The following is a 24945-nucleotide window of genomic DNA, read 5'->3' as shown; positions in this document are numbered from 1 at the left end:
GTGAGCCATTAATATGCAAAACGAAACACACTATCCCTGCACCTCCTTCTTCAGTGTAATGTTGGGCTGACCACATTGTTTCGTTTGAGGTGATGGAAGATGTAGTGGATACCCTATGTATTTTCCAGTATGCAATCAGGGTTTTTCGACAATAGGCTGTGCTGATCCAAATATGAGAGAGATTACAACAATATGTATGAATAAAGAAGATACAAACCACTAGACCACTTTCTGCAGGCTAAACTACTGCTTGGGATTTATTCATGAATATAATGATACACAGAAGCAGCAAAACATAGAATATGCAATAGGAAATTTCGTGTTTGGGAAATAAATTGTATCCAATAAAGTTATGTAATCAGTCCAAAAGACATTGCAACACTGCAATAAAAACTATATGCACTGAACAAATTTATGTCCTGATTTTCAGGCATATGGCTGCAAAAACTTGAAGCGAATTGGAGTAATTCTGCAAAGAGGGATTCTCATTTTAATGATAGCCTGCTTTCCCTGCTGGGCGCTCTTCATTAACTCCAAACACATCCTGTTGGCTTTCAAGCAGCCTCCCGAGGTTGTCAAGTGAGAGTCCTTCCGTTTTATGGTGTTTGTGTGTAAACTTTTACAGAAAGTCAAGGAGCGGGGTAGGGGAGGTTGGGGGGGAAACAGAGCAAAGCGGGGGGGGGGGGGGTGCGGGGAGCGAACTGGGTGGGAGGAGGGGGATGGTAGGGGGTGTAGGGGGAATAGAGCAATGCAGGGAGCGGAGCGGGAGGGGGGAGGAAGGGGAGCGGAGCGGGGGTGGGAGGAGGAGGAAGAGCACAGGAGTGAGGGAGGAGAAACCCTAGCATTAACGATGGCATTTACATTCTTAAAACCACATCAAAAAAAAATTCTGGTCTTTTTCTTTTTTTTCCCCCCTTTTTAAAAAAAAAACACTAGGGTAGTGAGAATGCTTTGTTCTAAACACACTCCCCATAGAGCTCCCCCTTAAGCAAGTTTTTTTTAATGATGGCTGTTGCTGTAGTTTAAACTCCCACCTTGTTGGGAGCTGTACGCAATGCTTGTTAAACACCAGACCAGACTGCTCCGTGCCGATACAAAAGCAATATACTGCGGATGCTGGAACTTGACATAGAAACCGAAAATTCTGGAGCTCCCAGCAGGTCGGGCAGCATCTGTGGAGAGAGAAACAGAGTTAACGTTTCAGGTCGGTGAAGGGTCATCTCTGTTTCTGCTCCATGTCCATGATGCATTGCACGACCTTCCTTGTCATAGGATCATAGACGTTTACAGCACGGAAGGAGGCCATTCGGCCCATCGTGTCCGCGCCAGCTTGTATTTTGAGTTTACCGTTGGTTCCCGATGGTTTCCGTATTGTTATCAGCATCGTGTATTTTTCTTGCAGGTTAACACACCTCTATGTGAAGATATTTATTCCTGCTCTTCCCGTAAGTAATTGTCAGCAGCATAAAGCTCGTTATTGAACTGAAGTCCGTTGTTCAAAAGTGAAATACTGCGGATGCTGGAAATCGGAAATGAAAACACAGAATGCTGGAAATACTCAGCGGGTCAGGCAGCATCTGTGGGGAGAGAAACAGAGTTAACGTTTCATCAGAACTGGAAAAAGTTAAAGGTGGAACAGATTTTAAGCAATGCCAGTGACGGGGAAAGTGGGGGGGGGAAAAGAACAAAAGGGAAGGTCTGTGATAGGGTGGAAGGCAGGAGAGATTAAATGACAAAAGGGATGATAGTACAAAGCAAAAGGACAACTACAAGAAACAAAAGATGAGTCTAGATGAGATGTAAATGGGGAAGGCAGAATCATCAACAGTTGTCAAGGGCAGAGGTTATGGTCTAAAATTGTTGAACTCTATGTTGAGTCCGAAAGGCTGTAAAGTGCCTAATCGAAAGATGAGGTGCTGTTCCTTGAGCTTGCGTTGAGCTTCATTGGAACAGTGTAGGAGGCCGAAGACAGAGTGGGTGGGAGTGCAGCGGGGAATTAAAGTGACAGGCGAACGGAAGCTCGGGGTCACGCTTACAGACTGAACGGAGGTGCTCCGCAAAGTCAGTTGTGGTACCTGAAATGGGGACAGACCAAATGAGTCCAATGAAGAAAGGTTGCCCTGTGGGGTTAGTGCACTGCCGGGTGTGGTCCTCAGCCACACGGATGAGGACCACTGCTCCGGTTTGATCCCAGTCTGCGCTGAGTTAGTTTATAACAACTGAACGGCGTTGATGCTGCCGCAGTCACCCTCGCCCTTCGTGAGCTAGATATAAAGAAAGACTTGCATTTAGTTATTCATTTCTTATTCATTCCGGGAGGTGGGCGTCGCTGGCAAGGCCGGCATTTGTTGCCCATCCCTAATTGCCCCTCGAGAAGGTGGTGGTGAGCCGCTTTCTTGAACTGCTGCAGTCCGTGTGGTGAAGGTGCTCTCTCAGTGCTGTTGGGGAGGGAGTTCCAAGGTTTTGACCCAACGACGATGAAGGAACGGCCAATATCTTTCCAAGTCAGGACAGTGTGTGACTTGGAGGGGAACGTGGAGGTGGTGGTGTTCCCACCAGCTCAGTGCCTTTCGCGACCACTTTGGCGCTTTACAGCCAATGGATAGTATTAGGCAGTCCCCCGTATCGAGGATGACTTGCTTCCACACCAAAAAGGGATGAGTTCACAGGTGTTTCAATGAAGGATCTGACATTCCAGGTCCCGAACTACATGCTGAAGGGTGGAAGGTGCCTGTGCGTGGATTATTTTAACGTGGGGTGACCGTTGCACACCAGCCACCACACGGGCCCGACAGAGCGAGGTCTTGGTCCAGGACAACTGGAGACCAGCTCTGCTGCACGGACCTAGCGCTCACCTACTCCCACTGTCCATAGATTGCAGTGTGGGCTGGACCGTGCTGCCCCCAGGACCTCGCCCCTCCTGGGGCCCAAACTCTCGCCCCAATGGCCTGCCCGTTTGATTAAAGGGGGGGGGGGGGGGCGCCGATGTGCACTCTGCATGGCTTCTGATGGCTTCCGCTGGGCCACCAGGGCAGCATGGGACCAGGGCTGCAGCCCGGCGCACAAGATGGAGTGTCCGGCTGCACGATAGTGGCCCGGACCATGCTAGGGCCACCATCGTCGGGCCGACCCGAGAGTCGACTGATCAACAGTCCGGGGCGCTGCTGCCCTCCCCTTTACTCACTGCCCCGAGAGCGGATGTCCGCCAGCTTCTCGACCCGCAAAGCTGGCGTTGACATCCGCCCATGCCAACCTCGCAGGGCGATTTCCCTTGAGGGGTTACCGCGGGGCGATGACATCATCTCTGGTTGTGCGCCGTCTCGGGGCACGGCACTACCATGGCAGCAGCTCTGCAACCTCCCGAAAATTCCCCAGAAGGCAGTAACGCCCCCCCCCCTCCCCCGGACAAAAACTGCCGGAGGGGCAATTTCACCCCCATAGTCTCCCGCATCTTGGACCAATGTAAGTGGCAGGTTCAGTGTTGATCCTGTGCGGGTCTGAATGTAATGCATGTAACTTGCTTGTCCATCTTGCCAGCGATTGATACAATTACCCGCTTTCGTAATGTTTCTTTTCATCTTTCTTAGGCAGCATATCTCTACGAGTTGGAGGCCCGATACCTTCAGAATCAGGTCGATGCACTGAGAATTTGATTTTATTTTTAATGATTATTGCTGTATGTGGAATTCTTGGTTCATGTCTATTGATTTGAAGTTTGACTGTCATCAACAAATTGGGTGATGTTGGAAAAGCAAACTATGCCAAGTGGCCCTGTAATGGGAGGGGGGTTGCACCAAGACCTGCTACGCTGCTGATTTCAGCACTACCTTTATGGGGAGGTGAAGGGCAAAGGTCACCTACCTCCCAGCAAGAGGGAAGGACAACTGGCAGTCCTGTCATCGCAGTTGCTTCCTCACCCCTCCATTGTCTTGGGGCAAACTTCTTCTGGCACCATGCCACCTGGAATAATTTCCTTTTGTTTTTATAAAGTCACTCACTAATAATGCACTGCACCGGTTTAGATCGACTTTACAACACGGAACCAACTGGTCTGTGCCGGTGTTTATGCTCCACACGGGCCTCCTCTCACCCTCCTTCACTTCACCCCATCAGCATATCCTTCTTTTCCTTTCTCACTCGAGCTTATCCAGCCTCCCCTTAAATGCATCGATACTATTCGCCACAGCCACTCCCTGTGGCAGCGAGTTCCACATTCTCACCGCTCTCTGGGTAAAGAGGTTTCTCCTGAATTCCCCATTGGATTTATCACTAACACCTTATATTTATGGCCCCTCGTTTTGGTCTCTTTCCACCCCCCCCCCCCCACTAGTGGAAATATCTTCTCTACATCTACCCTATCAATCCCTTTCATAGTCTTGAAGATCTCGATTAGGTCACCCTGCAACTTTTCTCTCTTCTAGAGAGAAGAGCCCCAGCCTGCTCAGTCTTTCTCGCTGGGTTCAAATGTCAGAACACAGTTTGAAAATGAGGAAGGTGCATGTATGAAGGCAACATGCCAACAGTTGCTTCCCAGACAGTATGTCTCAGGTGAAAACTTGCCTCTGAGCCACTGTGGGAACTGGATGAACTATTTTGTATTCCCTTGCCCAGGTACATGGAGACCAGTTGTGCTCCTGAAATCTGTGCAACTTTACAACATTTTTCAAAGTATTTACAGCACAGAAACAGGCCATTCGCCCCAACATGTCCTCTATTTCTTTCTCCCTCGTGTTTATCGAGCTTCCCCTTAAATGTATCTATACTATTCGCCTCAACCGCACCCTATGGTAGCGAGTTCCACATTCTCGCCACTCTCTCTGGGTAAAGAAATTTCTCTTGAGTTCCCTACTGGATTTATCAGTGACTATCTTATACAGCTATATAAGGTATTGGTGAGGCCACACCTGGAATACTGCCTGCAGTTTTGGTTTCCATATTTACGAAAGGATATACTTGCTTTGGAGGCAGTTCAGAGAAGGTTCACTAGGTTGATTCCGGAGATGAGGGGGTTGACTTATGAGGAAAGGTTGAGTAGGTTGGGCCTCTACTCATTGGAGCTCAGAAGAATGAGAGGTGATCTTATCGAATTGTATAAGATTATGAGGGGGCTTAACGAGGTGGATGCAGAGAGGATGTTTCCACTGATGGGGGAGACTAGAACTAGAGGGCATAATCTTAGAATAAGGGGCCGCCCATTTAAAACAGAGATGAGGAGAAATTTCTTCTCGGAGGGTTGTAAATCTGTGGAATTCGCAGCCTCAGAGAGCTGTGGAGGCTGGGACATTGAATAAATTTAAGATAGAAATAGACAGTTTCTTAAACAATAAGGGGTTATGGGGAGCGGGCGGGGAAGTGGAGCTGAGTCCATGATCAGATCAGCCATGATCTTATTGAATGGTGGAGCAGGCTCGAGGGGCAGTATGGCCTACTCTCCTGCTCCTATTTCTTATGTTCTTCTTGTGGCTTCCAGTTCTTGTATTGCCCACAGGTGGAAACATCCTCTCTCCAGTTTTGGACTGTGTGTTTCTACCGACAGGTTATAGAGTTGAAACAGCACCAGTTAATCCTGAGTTAGTCATCCTCTGTACACTTTCCCTTCTCCCAACCCACCCTTCTTCCCTGACATTTGACCTCAGCTTTCTTCTCTCCCCAAAGGAATCACAGGGTCACGAGAAGGACAGTGCCTCTTTTTTTTTTTAAAAAAGAGAATAACTTCTATTTCTGTTTTCTCTCAATGAGACACTTATCTCCTGCAGCTTATTCCTAAACTCCCTCCAACACTGCTCTTCAGCTGCTCGAAGTCTGGCAACTAGAACCTGGAAAAAGTGTCCTGGGCCAATATTTATCCCTCAATCAACATCACTAAAACAGATTATCTGGTCATTATCACAATGCTGTTTGTGGAAGCTTGCTGTGCGCAAATTGGCTGCTGCGTTTCGCACATTACAACAGTGACTACTCTCCAAAAGTACTTCATTGGCTGTAAAGCGCTTTGAGATGTCCGGTGGTCGTGAAAGGCGCTATATAAATGCAAGTCATTTCTTTTTCTCTTTTCTCCCTTTTTTCTCCTCTCTCTCTCTCTCTCTCTCTCTCTCTCTCTCTCTCTCTCTCTCTCTCTCTCTCTCTCTCTCTCTCTCTCTCTCTCTCTCTCTCTCTCCCTCCCTCCCTCCCTCCCTCCCCAGCCAGTGAGGTATTCAGTACAGCCTTGTACAGCCAGCTGATGATAGAATCGTGCGGCCCACTGTTCTGGTGCCAGCTTTCTGAAAGAGCTGCCCAATTAGTCCCACTCCCGTTCCCTTTCCCCGTAGACCTGCAAAAGGTTTCCCTTTCATGTATTTATCCAATTCCCTTTTGAAAGTTATTATTCAATCTGCTTCCCCTACCCTTTCAGGCCGATCACAACAACTCCCTGGGGAAAACACATTCTCTGCCTCTCCTCTCTGCTTTTGCCAATTGCCTTAAATCTCTGCCCTCTGGTTACCGACTCTCCTGTCAGTAGAAACCGTTTCTCCTTATTTACCCTATCAATTCTCCTCAAGGTTTTGAACACCCCTATTAAATTTCCCCTTAACCTTCTCTGCTCCAAGAAGAATAATCTCCCATTTCTTCACGTAACTGAAGTCCCTCATCCCTGGTACCATTGTAGCAAATCTCCTCTACTCCCTCTCCAAGGCCTCGACACTCTTCCTGAGGTGTGGTTCCCAGAATTGTACTCCATAATCCAGCTGAGGCCTAACCAATGGTTTAGCAGAACTTCCTTGCTTTTGTACACTGCCTAGTTATAAAGCCAAGGCTTTTTTTAAACCGCCTTATCAATGTGTCCTGCCACCTTCAAAAAATTGTGTACATAAACCCCCAGTTCTCTCTGTTCCTGCACCCGAATTATATTATTTTGTTTGTACTGCCTCTCTAGAGTTTAGAAGAATGAGAGGTGATCTCATTGAAACATACAAAATTCTTACAAGCTTGACAGGGAGGGTGTTTTCCCCCGGGCTGGGGAGTCTAGAGCCAGGGCTCACAGTCTCAATAAGGGGTCGGCCATTTAGGACCGAGATGAGGAGAAATTTCTTCACTCGGAGGGTGGTGAATCTTTGGAATTCTCTACCCCAGGGGGCTCAGTCTTTGAGTATACTCAAGACCGAGATCGATAGATTTTTGGACTCTAGGGGAATCGAGGGATATGGAGATCAGGCAGGAAAGTGGAGTTGAGGTCGAAGATCAGCCATGATCTTATTGAATGGTGGAGCAGGCTCGAGGGGCCGAATGGCCTAATCCTGCTCCTAATTCTTATGTTAATGTGTTCTCCTCATTCTTCCTTCCATCTGCCCATGTTACTGTCTATTGGATAAGCTAAATGGAAATAGCAAGGAAAACTGACTTTGGTTTGTTCCCACTCCAGGGAATAATTCTGCCACAAATTGTCACAGGGCTGGTCGCCAACGTCTTTAACGCTGTGGTGAACTACGTCTTTCTGTACGTGCTGATGCTGGGAGTGCCGTAAGTAGCATTTTGCTTTCTTTTTTAAAAAAAAAGAAGTGAAAGCTATAATCATCTGTTTGTGGTAGTCCTACCCTATAGTTTTGTTTCACTTCTCCACCCCGCCCCCCCCACCAGCCCCCAGGCTATTTGCATGAAACATAGAAAATAGGTGCAGGAGTAGGCCATTCGGCCCTTCGAGCCTGCACCACCATTCAATATGATCATGGCTGATCATGCAACCTCAGTACCCTATTCCTGCTTTCTCTCCATTCCCCTTGATCCCTTTAGCCATAGGGCCAGACCCAACTCCCTTTTGAATATATCTAACGAACTGGCCTCAAAAACCTTTGTGATAGAGAATGCCATAAGTTCACAATTCCCTGGGTGAAGAAGTTTCTCCTCATCTCGGTCCTAAATACGTTACCCCTTATCCTTAGACTGTGACTCCTGGTTCTGGACTTCCCCAACATCGGGAGCACTCTCCCTGTATCTAACCAGTCCAGTCCCGTCGGAATTTTATATGTTTCTATGAGATCCCCTCTCATTCTTCTAAAGGGTGAGTAACGGAGGTGTACAATCCTCCGCTTGAAAATTCTCCCGCTGATTATTTCAAAAACTGAAATTGATAGATTTTTGTTCGGCAAAGTGATAGAGGGTTAGGGAGCCAAGGAGGGAAGATGGAATTAAGACACAGATTAGCCATGATCTAATTGAGTGGCGGAGCAGGCTCGAGGGGCTGAATGGGGAGCAGGCTCGAGGGGCTGAATGGCCTGCTCCTGTTCTATGTGCTGACGGGACACTTGAAAGAGAGCGCGAGATATAGAATATGCAGAGAGGAAAGAGAAATGTGGGACACAAGAGGGTAGGTCCACTTAGTGGAACATAGTTCAAAGCATCATGTAGCCTATAGATTCAGCTGCCGGCTTGCGTGCATACTTAGAAATTTGTACTAATTTCCAATGTAAATAGGAGATGATTTCCAACATTAACGACAGCAATTTATATAGCGTCGTTAAGATAATAAAACGTCCCGAGGCGCTTCACAGGTGCGTTGTCAAACAAAATTCGACACCGAGCCACATAAGGAGATATTAGGGTAGGTTTTAAGGAGCGTCTTAAAGGAGGAGAGAGAGGTAGAGAGGTAGAGAGGTTTCCAGAGCTCGGGGCCGAGGGAGCTGAAGGCACGGCTGCTAACGGTGAAGCGATTGAAAATTGGGGATGGGCAAGAGGAGAGATTGGTGGAGCACAGATATCTTGGAGGGTTGTCGGGCTGGAGGAGGTTACAGAGATAGGGAGGGGCAAGGCCATGGAGGGGGTTTGAAAACAAGGATGAGAATTTTAAAATCCAGAAACCCAACAAACCGATGTCCAGCATCCAGAACAAAGAGCTGAGTCTGTACAAGAACTGGGCCTACAGCACCATCGGTGGTCAGTCGATCTCCTTGGCCCTGTGCACCGGGCCTACAGTACTATCGGTGGTTGGTCGGTCTCCTTGGCCCTGTGCACCTTAATCTCGGGCCAAACACTGGGCCCGTGGTTCTTGGGGAATGTGGTGTTCAGTCTGACCGATGACGAGAAACTCCCGTTCATAGTTTGCAAAATCCGCCCCTGTGGGTTCACCCTCCGATTTCCCATTCGACCGTTTCTGCCTTGGCGGTGTCCTGCACTGTGGGCCTTAACGCTGGGTCATTGAATAAATTTAAGACGGAGATGGACAGTTTCTTAACTGATGAGGGAAGGGGTTATGGGGAGCGGGCAGGGAAGTGGAGTCCATGATCGGATCGGCCGTGATCGTATTAAATGGCTGAGCAGGCTCGAGGGGCCGTATGGCCTAGTGCTCCTATTTCATATGTTCTTAACCCTTCATTTGTATTTCTCCATTTAACAACAAAAAGAGAAGCCAAATTGAACATGGTTGGGGAAATTACAGGCGTGAACCTTCAATGGATGAGGTTCAAGTATGATTAATGCATTCCTACTATATTTGTGTGTGCTGTTTTTACAGCTGGATTAATCTGTTGTAACTGGGTTCACGACTATGTGAAATTAGTACACGCAAGAATATAGTACCAGTACGTTGAGCGCTGATTCACTGAACCAACCTTTCTCTCTTTATTACGTTTTCTCGGCCACCCCACACAATTTCAAGAAGACCTCCATTTTTGTCTTGTAATCTTAAAAAAAAAAAAATTGTTCTCTGGATGTGGCGAACACTGTTAAGGCTATAGTTGATGCTTAAACCTAGATGCACTGTCAGAGGTGCCGTCTTTCGGATGAGACGTCAAACCAAGGCCCCGTCTGCTCTCTCGGGAGGATGTAAAAGATCCCACGGCACTATTTCGAAGAAGAGCAGGGGGATTCTCCCCGGTGTCCTGGGCCTATATTTACCCCTCGACCAACACCTAAAAACAGAATTTCTGGCCGTTACCACGTTGCAGCTAGTGCATGCTAACAGTGTGTGAATTGGCTGCTGCACTTCCTAGATTACAACAGTACCTATTCTGTGCCACCGCCAATTGCATCTTCCTCTCCCCTCCCCTCTCAGCGTTCCGAAGGCAATGCTCCCTCCGCGACACCCTGGTCTATTCCGCAGTCACCCCCAGCACCCCCTTCCCGTTTTGATAAGGTGAACTCTCATTGACGAGTGGCCCAGGTCTGCCTTTAACACGTGAATGTGGTGTTTTTCAGAGGCTCCGCTGCTGCCAATGTAGTGTCTCAGTATTGCCAAGCTATTCTCCTGTTCGTATACATTCGAAGGAAAAAGTTGTACGTTGGGACTTGGACAGGTAATGAAATATTCATCTGGGAGGAGACGCGTGTGGAATACAAACACCAGCACCGGCTAGTTATGCCAAATGGCCTGTTTCTGTGCCGTATAGTCTCTGTATTTTGGTGTAATTTGAAACATTTTCCATTTTCTGTTTTTCTCCCTTTTACGGTGCATTCTGCTGGTGTACGGTCCCATGGGTGCTCCCAACTCGCCAGTACCCAATCGGTGAGCTTAGATGCTGAATGCCAGCAAGCGTTTTGACATTCATAGAATCGTAGAAGTTTACAGCACAGAAGGAGGCCATTTCGGCCCATCGTGTCCCTGCCGGCCGACCAAGAGCTATCCAGCTTAATCCCACTTTCCAGCTCTAGGTCCGTAACCCTGCAGGTTACAGCACCAAGTGTCCATCCAAGTACTTCTTAAATGTGGTGAGGGTTTCTGCCTCTACCACCCTTTCAGGCAGAGAGTTCCAGACCCCCACCACACTCTGCGTGAAGAAATTTCCCCTCAAATCCCCTCTAAACCTTCTACCAATTACTTTAAATTTATGTCCCCTTGGTTGTTGACCCCTCTGCTAAGGGAAATAGGCCCTTTCTATCCACTATATCTAGGCCCCTCATAATTTTATCCACCTCAATGAGGTCTCCCTTCAGCCTCATCTGTTTCAATGAAAACAAACCCAGCTTATCCAATCTGTCCTCACAGCTTAGATTCTCCACTCCCGGCAACATCCTCGTAAATCTCCTCTACCCTCTCCAGCGCAACCATGTCCTTCCTGTAATGCGGTGACCAGAACTGCACGCAGTACTCCAGCTGCGACCTAACTAGTGTTTTATAACGTTGAGGGGATTGCAGCCAAGCCTGGTCCTGCCCTCACCCGATGTACAGATGCTTTCCACCAGCAATCACTGGACAGTAGCTGGATGTGGAACCGCTGGCTATCGTGGGTCCCCCTTCCTGGCTTAAGAGGTGTTGCGGTGAATCGTAGTGGCTCCGCGACGAGCGAGGTGAGGTCAGCGAACTCATCACAGGATCAACTCTGGGATCCCCCCCCCCCCTCCGTGTTATCTGGCTCAGTGCACTGGGCAACGCGCTTACCCATTACTACATCAGGAAAGGTAGCAGAATTTGAAAATGACTGATGCGTGTCCTGAAGAGTTGCTTGCAAGCCAGGATGCGGAGACCCATGGAAGAGGGCGAGATCTGCAGATAACTGCCAAGGCCTGTCTGACAGCCAGCCACAAGGAAGGTGCAGAGTGCAGGTAGCAGACCCAGTGAAGGAGGCCATAGGGTCAGGAATGTGCAAGATACAACATGCCCCTCTTTTTTTTTTTTCCCCCCCATGTTTGGAGGTGGTTATACAAAACAAAGCAGAGCCACCATCACTGACCTTGCTGACACCGGGTAACCCAGTTCGGGCAATGACCTTCCTGGCCTTTTATGGGCGTTGCATTTCTTCGTGAGCAAGTTGGCAAGCGATCTGTGTCCAGACCTCTGCATTTGTCATTATTTAGCCAGCCTTTGAAAAGTGCCCAGGGTGACCTATCCCCCAGTGTGCTGCCTACTCTCGATGGGAGAAGCAGCTGACAGTCGCTCAGTGACGTTACCTGATGAGCACGACTGAGATCACAGGTTCACGTGAATTCAACCTTGTCCTGAAAATGACCAGTTTGCAATCCACAACTTGAAGCTGGACATTGGGACCAGCAGATTGTCTGTCGTGCATTTCCTCCCTTAATCTCCGCCAACAGTTTCTACAATTCACTTTGTACATTGTGTCAACTGTGCCATTTTGTTCTTGCTTAGGATGGTCCACGGACTGCCTGCAGGAGTGGGGCCACTTTATACAGCTGGCAGTGCCCAGCATGCTTATGATGTGCATTGAATGGTGGACGTATGAAATTGGAATTTTCCTCGCAGGTAAATAAACCAACAACCCTTTGTCAAAACCTCTGGCTTGTTTTCTTAAGGAGCAAAAGCCTTTTTGTTGGGCATAGTCCACTTCAAATTAAGAGGCAACACCGGTGAAATAATTTACAGCATAGGTATAAAATAAATACAATGGCTAGCATTTATATAGTGCCTTTAATTAGAACATAAGAATTAGGAGCAGGAGTTGGCCATACAGCCTCGTGCCTGCTCCGCCATTCAATAAGATCTTGGCTGATCTTCAACGTCAACATAACTTTCCCGCCCGATCCCCATATCATTTGATTCCCCCAGAGTCCAAAAATATATCGATGTCAGTTTTGAATATACTCAGACTCAGCATCCACAGCTCTCTGGGGCAGAGAATTCCAAAGATTCACCACCCTCGGAGTGAAGAAATCTCTCCTCATCTCGGTCTTAAATGGCCGACCACTTATCCTGAGACTGTGACCCCTGGGTCTAGACTCTCCAGCCCGGGGAAACGTTCTCTCGGCATGTAGTAAAACATCTCCAAATGCTTCACGGGAGTGTTATCAAACAGAATTTTGCATTGAAGCACATAACAACAGCAACTTGCATTTATGTAACGCCTTTAACATCTCAAACACAATTTGATACCGAGCCACGAGATATTAGGACAGGTGACCAAAAGCTTGGTCAAAGAGGTACTTTTTAAGAGAGGAGAGAGGAGAGAGGAGAGAGGAGAGAGGAGAGAGGAGAGAGGAGAGAGGAGAGAGGAGAGAGGAGAGAGGAGAGAGGAGAGAGGAGAGAGGAGAGAGGAGAGAGGAGAGAGGAGAGAGGAGAGAGGAGAGAGGAGAGAGGAGAATTCCAGCGCTCAGGGCCGAGGCAGCTGAACGTTAATGGAATTGGGAATGGGGGACTCAGAGCTCGGGGAGTAAATGTGGAGTTTATTACCCTCAATGTCTAGGCAATGGGGTGAGGCCATTTTAAAAAGCGCAAACAATACAGGTACAACGTCCCAAATCCGGAATTCCGAAAACCGGAATTGTCCGAAAACCCAACATTATTGAGGCAGCCAAGATGGCGACAACAGGCGGCGAGGGAACCGGTAAGAAATACAGCGCCGGGAGGGGCCGCAGGCGTTTTGAATCGGCGGGCAGCGAGGAGTCGAGGAGCGGGTGGCGAGGAGCGCCAACAGCGATATCTGTCTGAAATCCGGCAAAACCCAAAAACCGGCACGGACTCAGTCCCGGGGTGCTGGATTTCAGACATTGTACCTGCATTAGGAGATATCACGAGTACTGTGTACAGCTCTTGTCAGCAAACTACAAGTGAGACCTGCCCTCGCTCCAATCACCGACCTGGACCTTGATGACGTCGCTCTTCACTGCCGTCGCCCTCCTGCACCAGCTCGCGCTGTACCTTGCCGTGGTACGCCACCACGCTGCCCATGGCTGCCGCTCGATGCTCCTTTTATGGCCCCGCCCTGCTGCTGATGGTCTCTCGCAGGTCGGGGTGAAGGAGCGGTGAGAGAATGTAGAGGGCTGTGATCGGGACCCGGGAGAGGCGTGAGTTTGAGGCCCAGAAGAGTCGAGGGCCCAGGGGCAGCACGGGCCCAGCCCACACTGCGATATGTGCGCGCACTGGGCCCGTGCAGCAGAGCTGGTCTCCAGTCATCTTGGGTAATCCTTGCCACTGGACCAAGACCTAGCGCTGTCAAGCCCGTGTGGTGGCTGGTGTGTAATGGCCACCACACGTTAAAAAAATCCACGCACAGGCATCTTCCAGCCGTCAGGATGTAGTTCGGGATCTGGAATATTAGGTCCTTCATTGAAACACCTGTGAACTCGTCCCTTTTTGGCGTGGAAGCAAGTCATCCTCGTTTCAAGGGACTGCCTATGATGACGATGACAAGTGAGAATATGTAACTGCTGGAGACGGTGCAGAATAATGAGTGATTCAGAGTGTAAGAGCGATAAGTCGTGAGGAAAAGTTTAAAATAAACTCAAACTCTGCACTACAAACTAGAGAAGACAGTCGAGGGAGGGAAGCTTTGTTGGTGTATATAAAATATTAAACGGCTTGCATAAGGTAAATCCTGAATATTACTTTTTTTTTTAAAAGCGAGTAGGACCAGATATAAATTAACAAAAGATATTTTAAATGACATCCCATAATAGATGATGTGTCTGGAATAATTTGCCAGTGGCTCAGTGGATCACCCTCTCGCCTCCTGAGTCGGAAGGTTGTGGGTTTAAGCCCCACTCCAGAGATGAGCACTGCACTGTCGGAGGTGCCGTCATTCAGATGAGGCGTTAAAACGAAACCCTGTCTGCTCCTCCCAAGTGGACATAAAACCTCCCATGGCACTATTTCGAAGAAGAGCAGGGCCGTTACCCCGGTGTCCTGGGCCAATATTCATCCCTCAACCAACACCACTAGTCATTATCGCATTGCTGTTTGTGGGAGCTTGCTGTGCGCAGATTGGCTGCCACGTTTCCCTACATTACAACAGTGATTGCACTTCAAAAAATGTACTTCATTGGCTGTAAAGCGCTTTGGGTCGTACTGAGGTTGTGAAAGGCGCTATAGAAATGAAAGACCTTTTTTTTTAAATCTTTCTTTGACATTTCATTTATTATTTAAAATCTGTACTGTTCCCTTTTCACAGGACTAGTAAATGAAGTCGAACTCGGGGCCCAGGCCATTATCTGTCAAGTTTTATCGATAGCATACATGGTAAGGCTGGAATTTCAGTGAGCCTATAAACAATGGCAGAACACCTGCTTAACCATTTTGTTTCATATTTTGGGGCTGGATTTTCGGGGCGATAATGACGGCGGGGCGGGAATAGTTTGCGCCTCAGTAGGTAAGTTTGGGCAGCTGGGCCCTGCGTCGGGGGGCACAGCGCTAAGGGAGGTGTTGTACACCTCTCTTGGCACAAGGATGGGAAACTCCCGAGCTAAAGAGTCATAAGAACATAAGAATTAGGAACAGGAGTAGGCCATCTAGCCCCTCGAGCCTGCTCCCGCCATTCAACAAGATCATGGCTGATCTGGCCGTGGACTCAGCTCCACTTACCCGCCCGCTCCCCATAACCCTTAATTCCCTTATTGGTTAAAAATCTATCTCTCTGTGACTTGAATACATTCAATGAGCTAGCCTCAACTGCTTCCTTGGGCAGAGAATTTCACAGATTCACAACCCTCTGGGAGAAGAAATTCCTTCTCAACTCGGTTTTAAATTGGCTCCCCCGTATTTTGAGGCTGTGCCCTGTCCGGTTTGTACTGGTCCCACCTCCCCCAGAACCGGTTCCAATGCCCCAGGAATTTGAATCCCTCCCTGCTGCACCACTGCTCAAGCCACGTATTCATCTGCGCTATCCTGCGATTCCTACTCTGACTAGCACGTGGCACTGGTAGCAATCCCGAGATTACTACTTTTGCGGTCCTACGTTTTAATTTAGCACCTAGCTCCTTAAATTCGTCTCGTAGGACCTCATCCCTTTTTTTTACCTATATCGTTGGCCAGGAGTGCTCCGAGTGATGCCAGGGAGGGATTGGGAGGGGGGGGGGGAAACTAAAAATAAAAAACATAAACATTGCCCCCGCAACACAAACCACACACACAACAATGAAAAGAACAAACGCTCGCACTTGCTTTTGTTGTACGTTACCTTCCTCCCCACTGCCGACATGGCTGGACTGCTCTGATCTCCCAGGCGGTCATTTCGGGCGGGTGCATCGGTCAAAAGTCCAACCTCACGCCGGTGGCTCAACCAGGGGCGTTGCACACCGGGCGCAGCTCCCCGGGGCGCACAAAACCGGAAAATCCAGCCTTTAAAATTGTGCTTCAACTCGAGAGGTGGAGCTGTGTGTGCAGCTTTTCTTCTTTTTTTAAAAAAAAATCTTTATAGTATTTTATCTCATCAACATGGCTCAAAACCACTTCCTGAATTACTTTCCATTTTATTAGGGTGATCAATTTATTAAAAGGATGTGCTTATTTGTACTGCCAAAATGGCCGCCAGGCTCCACCCTTTGTCTATGATTGGTTCCCTCGGAGGATAAGCCACGCCCCTGAAGTTTCACAGGAATGTGTCACTGGAACCGCTCATCCCAAGGTCTCACTGACTTTGCAAGTTGTAACTCGATCCACTTTGACTTAGGACAGAGCGCTCCAGAAGACAGCAAGGACCAGCCAAAGTGCCTTACCTCAGTCCGAGTGCATGCCTCCCCCAGCCAAAGTGCCTTACCTCAGTCCGAGTGCATGCCTCCCCCAGCCAAAGTGCCTAACCGGCGGGAGGGGGAAAAAGAGAGAGTCGGGAGGGGAGGAAGAGAGTTGGAGAGGTCCGGGGCCTGAACGGGGCGAAGGGAGTCGGAGCATGTCTGTCAAAAAAAAGTGCAGTACAAATAGTTACACTGTTAAAACAGGCAATGCCAAACTGTCAGCCATGGCTCAGTGGGCAGCACTCTTGCCTCTGAGTCAGAAGGTCGCGGGTTCAAGTCCCACTCCAGAGACTTGAGCACAAAAATCCAGGCTGACACTCCCAGTGCAGTGCTGAGGGGGTGCCGTCTTTCGGACGAGACGTTAAACCGAGGCCCCGTCTGCTCTCTCTCTGGACGTATAAGATCCCACGGCACTATTTTGAAGAAGAGCAGGGGAGTTATCCCCGGTGTTCTGACCAATACTTATCCCTCAACTAACACAACAAAAACGGATTGTTTGGTCGTTATCACATTGCTGTGTGTGGGAGCTTGCTGTGCGCACATTACAATTGGCTGTAAAGCGCTTTGGGACGTCCGATGGTCATGGAAGGCGCTATATAAATGCAAGTCTTTCTTTCCCCCACAGATCTCTTTGGGATACAGTGTGGCTGTAAGTGTCCGTGTGGGTAATGCGTTGGGTGCCAGGAAGCCAATGCAAGCAAAAACCTCCGCCAGAGTTGCTCTTTGGTGCTCAGGTGAGTGCCTGGTTTGCAATTTATTACATTATTATCTAATTACTTGCCTACAGAGTTGAAAAGGGAATTGGATATTGTGGTGTATTTGCTTCATGGGTTCTTTGCTTAAGAATTCAGTTACACATTTACTGTTTTTAAAAAAAAAAAAAGCTGGCTGGTTTATTAGCGAAGGTTTAACAATCAAACTGCACCCCACCAGTTCACCCACCAGGCTCACAACTGCACACCTCATCGTGGAGAACCTGAACTCCATTAACTGGGGTTTTATTGAGTCTTGTGAACACCACGTGACTGGCTGAGCCACTCAGTGTAACAGCTCCACAAGCCGGTGAGCATACCCACCGGTGGGTACATTACATCAGATATATACTTAAAAAGGAAACGTTTGTAGGGCTGTGGGGAAAGAACAACGGGATTGACCTCTGCTTTCTCAGAGCACCAGCACAGGCACAATGGGCTGAATGTAAATTTAATGTCGACATTTCCCATTTAGTTTTGATCTGTCACGATGCAGTACAGATTCTGGCCAGTAAGTGGCTCCGTGGGGAAGGAGTTTGTGGGGTCTCTCTCTCTCTGCTCCAAACAACAGCCATGCCTCAAACTAGAAACTTGCAAATCAGAGGTACTGAGCCTAAATATTAGGAAGATTTTATTTTATTTTGCTACACTCCTAAATGGACCAAGGCATTGCCCATGATCAGTTGATGAATGTAAATTAATTTTATATATATATTATATATAATATATTATATATATTATATTATATATATTATATTATATTATATCATATTATATTAATTATAATATATTATATCAAATATATTATATCAAATATATTATATTATATTATATCATATATTATATCAAATATATATTATATTATATAATATATATATCTGATATATCATAGATATATATTATATAGAGATATAGATATCACACACTGATTGGTTGGGCCGGCCGATGTGATCCCAGAGATCCGTACAAAACCTGTATGATCCTGGGATACGTAGGCCCGTACGCTGGCCTTCGCCTGGAGCCCCAGGACCACAAGTCACAGAACCTCCATCACCACCAGGTACTTTTGGAGACATTATTGCGGTCGGACGCATCCGCCCACAGGAAGCCTCTGAACACTAATTCTGGGCCAATATATATGTATGTACTGAGCATGGGGATATTGGGGCTGGGAATGGAGTGTGTGTGTAAGCGCGGGCGTGTGTACAGAGGCACTAGTGTGAAAGGTGGCGTCGTCTGAGCAGATGCGATGGAGACTGAGAAACTGGGAGAATGCAATGGAGTCCTTGCAGGACACTGGGTGGGAAGAAGTTTAGTCCAGGTAGCTGTGGGAGTCCGTGGGCTTATAATGGATACTGGTCGAAAGCCTATCCCCAGAAATGGAGACGGAGAAGTCGAGGAAGGGTAGGGAAGAGTTGGAGATGGATCATGTGAAGGTGAGGATAGGGTGGAAATTGGATGCAAAATGAATGACATTTTCAGTTCAGGGCGAGAGCAGGAAATGGCACCGATACAGTCATCAATGTACTGGAAAAATAGGTGAGGGCGGGGACCCGAGGACTGGAACAAAGAATGTTCCACATATCCCACGAAAAGGCAGGCATAGCTAGGACCCATGCGGGTTCCCATAGCAACACCTTTAATTTGGAGGGTGTGAGTGGAGTTAAAGGAGAAGTTGTTCAATGTGAGAACAAGTTCAGCCAGTCGGAGGAGGGACTGGTTGGCCCTCTGCTCGAGGAAGAAGCGGAACGCCCTCAGGCCATCCTGGTGGGGGATGGAAATGTAGAGGGATTGGACGTCCGTGGAGAAAAGGAGACGGTTGGGGCCGGGAAACTGGAAACTGTTAAAATGATGGAGGGTGTCGGAGGAGTCGCGGATGTAGGTGGGAAGAGAGTGGACAAGGGGAGAAAAAGTAGTCGCGATAGGACGAAATAAGTCCTGTGGGGCAAGAACGGGCTGAAACGATGGGTCTACCGGGGCAGTTCCACCCCCATCATCTTATGTTTTTTTATTCTTTTTTTCTCTTTGTCTCCTAACGGCAGCTGGTCATTATTCCGCCATTCACGCCCTATCCACATTAACCTTTTTCTAACTTCTGTCATTACCATCTCAATTGGACCCATCATTCCTTTTGTGTCTCTAATCTCTCCTGCCTTCCACCCTATCACAGACCCTCCCTTTTGTTCTTTCTTCCCCCTCCCCCTTTCAGAGCATTATAAGAATGTGTTCCTTTCGAACATTCGGCAGTTCTGACGAAGGGTCGTTGACCCGAAACATTAATTTTGGTTTCTTTCTCCATAGATGCTGCCTGACCCACTGAGATTTCCAGCATTTTCTGTGTTTATCTCCACATAACTGAATTCCTTTATCCCAGGTACCATTCTGATGACACTGAAGCTGGTTGAAGGAATAAACATAGAAACATAGAAAATAGGTGCAGGAGTAGGCCATTCGGCCCTTTTGAGCCTGCACCACCATTCAATAAGATCATGGCTGATCATTCACCTCAGTACCCTTTTCCTACTTTCTCTCCATACCCCTTGACCCCTTTAGCCGTAAGGGCCACATCTAACTCCCTTTTGAATATATCTAACGAACTGGCCTCAACAACTTTCTGTGGTAGAGAATTCCACAGGTTCACAATTCTCTGAGTGAAGAAGTTTCTCCTCATCTCGGTCCTAAATGGTTTACCCCTTATCCTTGACTGTGACCACTGGTTCTGGACGTCCCCAACATCCCCAACATACAATTGCAAAAGAGCAGAAAAGTTCCACATCGCCTTTTAGTTTGGGTACTTGGAAACTCCTGGACTGCAGTTTTATGTGGGAGTCGAGAGTTATGGGGAACAGGCAGGGAAGTGGAGTTGAAGCCAAGATCAGATCAGCCATGTTCTTATCAAATGGCGGAGCAGGCTCGAGGGGCCTTATGGCCTACTCCTGCTCCTATTTCTTGTGTTATTGTGTTACCTAGAGCTTTAAACAGATAATTTTTTAATACCTTGTATCCCTTTTTAATTAGCAATTCCATGTGGGTCTATTTCAACAGGGTCCTGTGCGTTGGTGATCTGCGTGATCCTGGCAGCGATAAAGAATGTGGTGGGTTATATCTTCACCACTGACAGGTGAGTAAAATAAAACTTTTGCAGACTGTAAACACTGGTCTGCCTGCACTTTACAAAGTGAATTTACAAACGTCTAAAAGCTCTGACACCTGTCTCTTTCCTCTTGTAGAGAAATTATTGAGCTGGTTGAAAAACTCGATCCATTAATTGCTACTTACCACTTGTTTGATGCTATAACTGTGAGTATTTTTTTTAAATGCTTCATGTTTGTTTTTAAATATTTAAAAAATTAATTCAGAGTAAAAGTTGAGTTCAAAATGTATTAATGTTTATATATTTGTATAACAAAAAAAACATTATCTGGTCACTATCACATTACTGTTTGTGGGAGCTTGCTGTGTGCAAATTGGCTGCCACGTTTCCTACATTACAACAGTGACTACACTCCAAAAGTACTTCATTGGCTGTAAAGCACTTTGAGATGTCCGGTGGTCGTGAAAGACGCTATATAAATGCAAGTCTTTTTCTTTCTCCTCTCTAAATTGAGGACAGGTTGCACAGACTAGGCAAGATTAAGCTGTGACCTAATTGAGGTGTTTAAAGGAGTTGCTAGGATGGATAGATACAAACGATTTCCTCTGGTGGGGGAAATCCAGAACAAGGGGCATAACCTTAAAATTAGAGCCAGGCTGTTCAGGAGTGATGTCAGGAAGCACTTCGTCACACAAAGGGTGCTGGGAATCTGGAACTCTCTTTCTATGTTTCTATAGGAAGGGGGTACTAAAGTTTCATGTTCAGCCATGAACTCATTGAATGGCGGTGCAGACTAGAAGGGCTGAATGGCCTGCTCCTGCACCTATTTTCTATGTTTCAAAAAGCTGTTGAGGCTGGGGATCAGTTGAAAAATGTCAAAACTGAGATTGACAGATTTTTCTTAGGCGAGGGTATTAATGGTTACGGAACCAAGGCGGGTAGATGGAGTTCAGACGCAGATCAGTCATGATCTAATTGAATGGCAGAACAAGCTCGAGGGGCTGAATGGCCTCCTCCTTTTCCCGTCACTTTATTGGGAGTAGCCTTCGGCTTTGAGCACGGGTTCTAACGTTTACTGCTGTCCTGTAAGAGCCTAAACACAACAGCGATTTTCCTATCACCGTAATACAGCAAATTTACTGAAGGAAAATATCACGTAGGCTGCCCAATACATTGCAAAAGTCACCATTCTTCATGCGTGAGTTTAAACAGCGAATGTAATCAGCCTATTAATCCATTGAGATCATCGCAGCCGAGTTCAACACTGTCCACACCTAATGTCCTTTTTTAAAAAAAATTATTCATTCATGGGATGTGGGCGTCGCTGGCAAGGCCGGCATTTATTGGCCATCCCTAATTGCCCTCGAAGGTGGTGGTGAGTCACCTTAAATCGCGGCAGTCCATGTGGTGTCATCGTGGTTTGGTACAGCCGAGTGCCTTGATGGGCCATTTCAGGGGGGCAGTTAAGAGTCAACCACATTGCTGTGGGTCTGGAGTCACATATCGACCAGACCGGGTAAGGACGGCAGATTTCCTTCCCTAAAGGACATTAGTGAACCAGGTGGGTTTTTATGACAATCCGGTAGTTTCACGGTCACCATTACTGATACTAGCATTTTAATTCCAGATTTATTTAATTAATTAAATTTAAATTCCCCAGCTGCCGTGGTGGGATTTGAACTCGCGTCTCTGGATCATTGGTTCAGGCCTCTGGATTACTCGTCCGGTAACATAACCACAGTGTTTACTGTTCCACATGTGAAACAATTCCTCCACATTTCTCTCCACGGTCAGGGCATATTAACTAATATGTCCTTACTATACAGTACAAATGTACACGAGGCCCATGCTGGAGAGAAGGTCACTCTGTGACCAGTAACCTTTATTTGCCAGCACTGAAGTGGAGAAGGGGGGGTGGAGCTTCCCCTTTTATACCTAAAAGTCCAGGTTAGGCGTGTCTCCCACAAGTTCACCACCTAGTGGTCAGTGTTCTCTCAGTGCACAACTTGGGTCAGCTTATACATGGGTTACAATGACAGTGGAATACATGACATTAACTAACCGTGTATATAAGTACAAGTCGTTGTCGTTGTTGTGTGAACCCTGAATTTTCTTTTACCCTACCCACCCGAACTCAGGAACTTGAGATGGTCCAAAGCTCTGCTGCCCCCGTGTCCTAACTCGCACCGAGTCCCGCTCACCCATCACCCTCTGTGCTCGCTGACTTACATTGGCTCCCAGTTAAGCAACGTCTCGATTTCAAAATTCTCGTCCTTATTTTCAAATCCCTCCATGGCCCTCGCCCCTCCCTATCTCTGTAATCTCCTCCAGCCCCACAACCCAACCCCCCCCCCAAGATGTCTGTGCTCTTCTAATTCTGCCCTCTTGAGCATCCCTGATTATAATCGCTCCACCATTGGTGGCCGTGCCTTCAGCTGGCTGGGCCCCAAGCTCTGGAACCCTCTAAATCTTTCCACCTCTCTACCTCTCTTTCCTCCTTTAAGATGCTCCTTAAAACGTACCTCTTTGACCAACCTGTCTTAATTTCTTCCTGTGTGTCAAATTTCTTTGTTTTGTCTGATAACACTGCTGCGAAGCGCCTTGGGACATTTTACTACGTTGAAGGTGCTATATTAATACAAGTTGTTGTTGCTGTCCTGGCTGAGGCCAGCTAACGCAGCACTGTCGAGCTCAAACCTGGGTCCTTCCTGGCCCGTTCACTTCAGTGTCGGAAGGCATTCACTTATTCAAGGCATTTTTTTTTTTTAAGTGTGTCAAGATTCTTTTGCAATTTTCATCTTGTATTTGATTTAATGTTGAGGAACATTGTTGTAAATGCTGGAACCACAGTAAATAAAGGACTTTTTCCTTTCGAGGGATCTTGCATTGTGGATGGGGGAGCCTTAACTCTTAGTGACGGTGGGTTCACACTTGTGTCAGCACTCTCTTCTCTGAGTCAGCGGGTCGTGGGTTCAAGTCCCACTCCAGGGTCTTGAGCACAAAAATCCAGGCTGACACTCCCAGTGCAGTGCTGAGGGAGTGCTGCACTGTCGGAGGTGCCGTCTTTCGGATGAGGCGTTAAACCGAGGTCCTGTCTGCTCTCTCAGGTGGACGTAAAAGATCCCATGGCCACCATTTCAAAGTAGAGCAGGGGAGTTATCCCCGGTGTCCTGGCCAATATTTATCCCACAATCAAAATCACTAAAACAGATTATCTGGTCATTTATCACACTGCTGTTTGTGGGAGCTTGCTGTGCGAAAATTGGCTGCTGCGTTTCCAACATTACAACAGTAATTATATTTCATTGGCTGTAACGCACTTTGGGACGTCCTGAGGTCGTGAAAGGAGCTATACAAATGCAAGTCTTTTTTTCTAAATGACAAGTTTGACCCTAACAATGTATGTAGATCAAATGTAGATTAAAAATTCATCGTTTCAACTATTTTCTGCTTCACACAGTACAAGATGACATGAAATAAAAACAGAAAATGCTGGAAACACTCAGCGGGTCAGACAGCATCTGTGGAGAGAGAAACCGAGTTAACGTTTCAGGTTGATGACCCTTCGTCAGAACTGGAAAAAGTTAGAGGTGGAACAGATTCTTAAGCAAATGCAGAGGCGAGGAAAGAGGGAGGGAGGGGGGGAAAGAACAAGAGAGATGGTCTGTGAGAGGGCGGAAGGCAGGAGAGATTAAATGACAAAAGGGATGATGGTGCGGGGCAAAAGGAGATGGAAATGGGACAAGTTAAGAAACCAACGATGGGTCTAGAGGAGGTGTAAATGGGAATGGCAGAATCGCCAACAACTGCTGTCTGGGGAAATAGGGTCAGAGGTTAGGGTCTGAAACTGTTGGACTCGATGTTGAGACCCGAAGGCTGTAAAGTGCCTAATCGAAAGATGAGGTGCTGTTCCTCGAGCTTACGTTGAGCTTCGTTGAAACAGTGACAAAAGGGATGATGGTGTGAGGTGAAAGGAGGTGGTAATGGGGCAAGTAAAGAAACAGAAGCTGGGTGTAGAGGTGTAAATGGGAATGGCAGAATCATCATCATCAGCAGCAGCTGTCCAAAAGAATAGAGCCCGAGGTTACGATCTGAAACTGTTGAATTGTGGGGTATTACTGATGCGTTGTGGAGCGGCACTGAGAGATTGTGATTGGTGCTCAGTCTCCCTATGGTATCGAGCGTTTCTTGCCGAGCTCACAAGTTAGGTGCGTCGGTGGCAGTGAGGGAAAACGGTTCCCGTTTGAGGAAATCGTGTTACCCCAGTAGGTGAATTGTGTTACTGATTGCACTGTCGTGGACGGGTCATCATCTGTTCTGAAGGTAGGACGCGATATCATTTCGCTTAACGATTGCATTTCTGTCTTGTTGGAGCTGACCTGGAGACAAGGCTGGATGCCTCTTGGTCAAAGATTCATAGAGCTTCAGGTGAGGGCGTCTGCAGTTTGAGCCAAGGCCGCAATCTTGTCGGCACAGCCCCGATCTGTCGCACAACCATTTTTTTTCTATTTAGTCCATCATGACATCGGCAAGAATAAGGGTGGAGTGAGAATACAGCCTTGACATATTAAGCTCAATAGGCTCAGACAACTTTCTCTCAATATGGGCTCGGCTGCTTGTGTGGGTGATGGGTTATAGCCTTCAAGAAAGGATGAACAGGCTGGGTCTCTTTTTCTCCTTGAAGAGAGAAGGCTGAGGGGTGACCTAATAGAGGTCTTTACAATTATGACA

At 47.4% G+C, this 24945-nt stretch overlaps 1 protein-coding gene across 2 annotated transcripts in view; it reads left to right on the top strand.

Annotated features, from left to right (window-relative positions):
* Positions 1 to 24945, top strand: part of LOC139226317 (multidrug and toxin extrusion protein 1-like) — a 46497-nt gene that overhangs the window by 11342 nt on the left and 10210 nt on the right. For both annotated transcript variants that reach the window (XR_011587236.1, XM_070856982.1), the window contains exons 4-13: positions 431 to 579; positions 1403 to 1445; positions 3588 to 3632; positions 7400 to 7497; positions 10168 to 10265; positions 12056 to 12169; positions 14811 to 14878; positions 16994 to 17102; positions 20166 to 20241; positions 20351 to 20420. Coding sequence is in view for 1 of the 2 variants with exons in the window: in XM_070856982.1 (XP_070713083.1) it covers positions 431 to 579; positions 1403 to 1445; positions 3588 to 3632; positions 7400 to 7497; positions 10168 to 10265; positions 12056 to 12169; positions 14811 to 14878; positions 16994 to 17102; positions 20166 to 20241; positions 20351 to 20420 (870 nt within the window). In the remaining variant the exon portion in view is untranslated. The remainder of the gene's footprint in view (positions 1 to 430; positions 580 to 1402; positions 1446 to 3587; positions 3633 to 7399; positions 7498 to 10167; positions 10266 to 12055; positions 12170 to 14810; positions 14879 to 16993; positions 17103 to 20165; positions 20242 to 20350; positions 20421 to 24945) is intronic.

Source organism: Pristiophorus japonicus, chromosome 16 (genome assembly GCF_044704955.1).
Source record: "Pristiophorus japonicus isolate sPriJap1 chromosome 16, sPriJap1.hap1, whole genome shotgun sequence".
NCBI lineage: Eukaryota > Metazoa > Chordata > Chondrichthyes > Pristiophoridae > Pristiophorus > Pristiophorus japonicus.
Note: the sequence above shows the minus strand (reverse complement) of the source record. Positions and strands in the feature narration are given on the sequence as shown.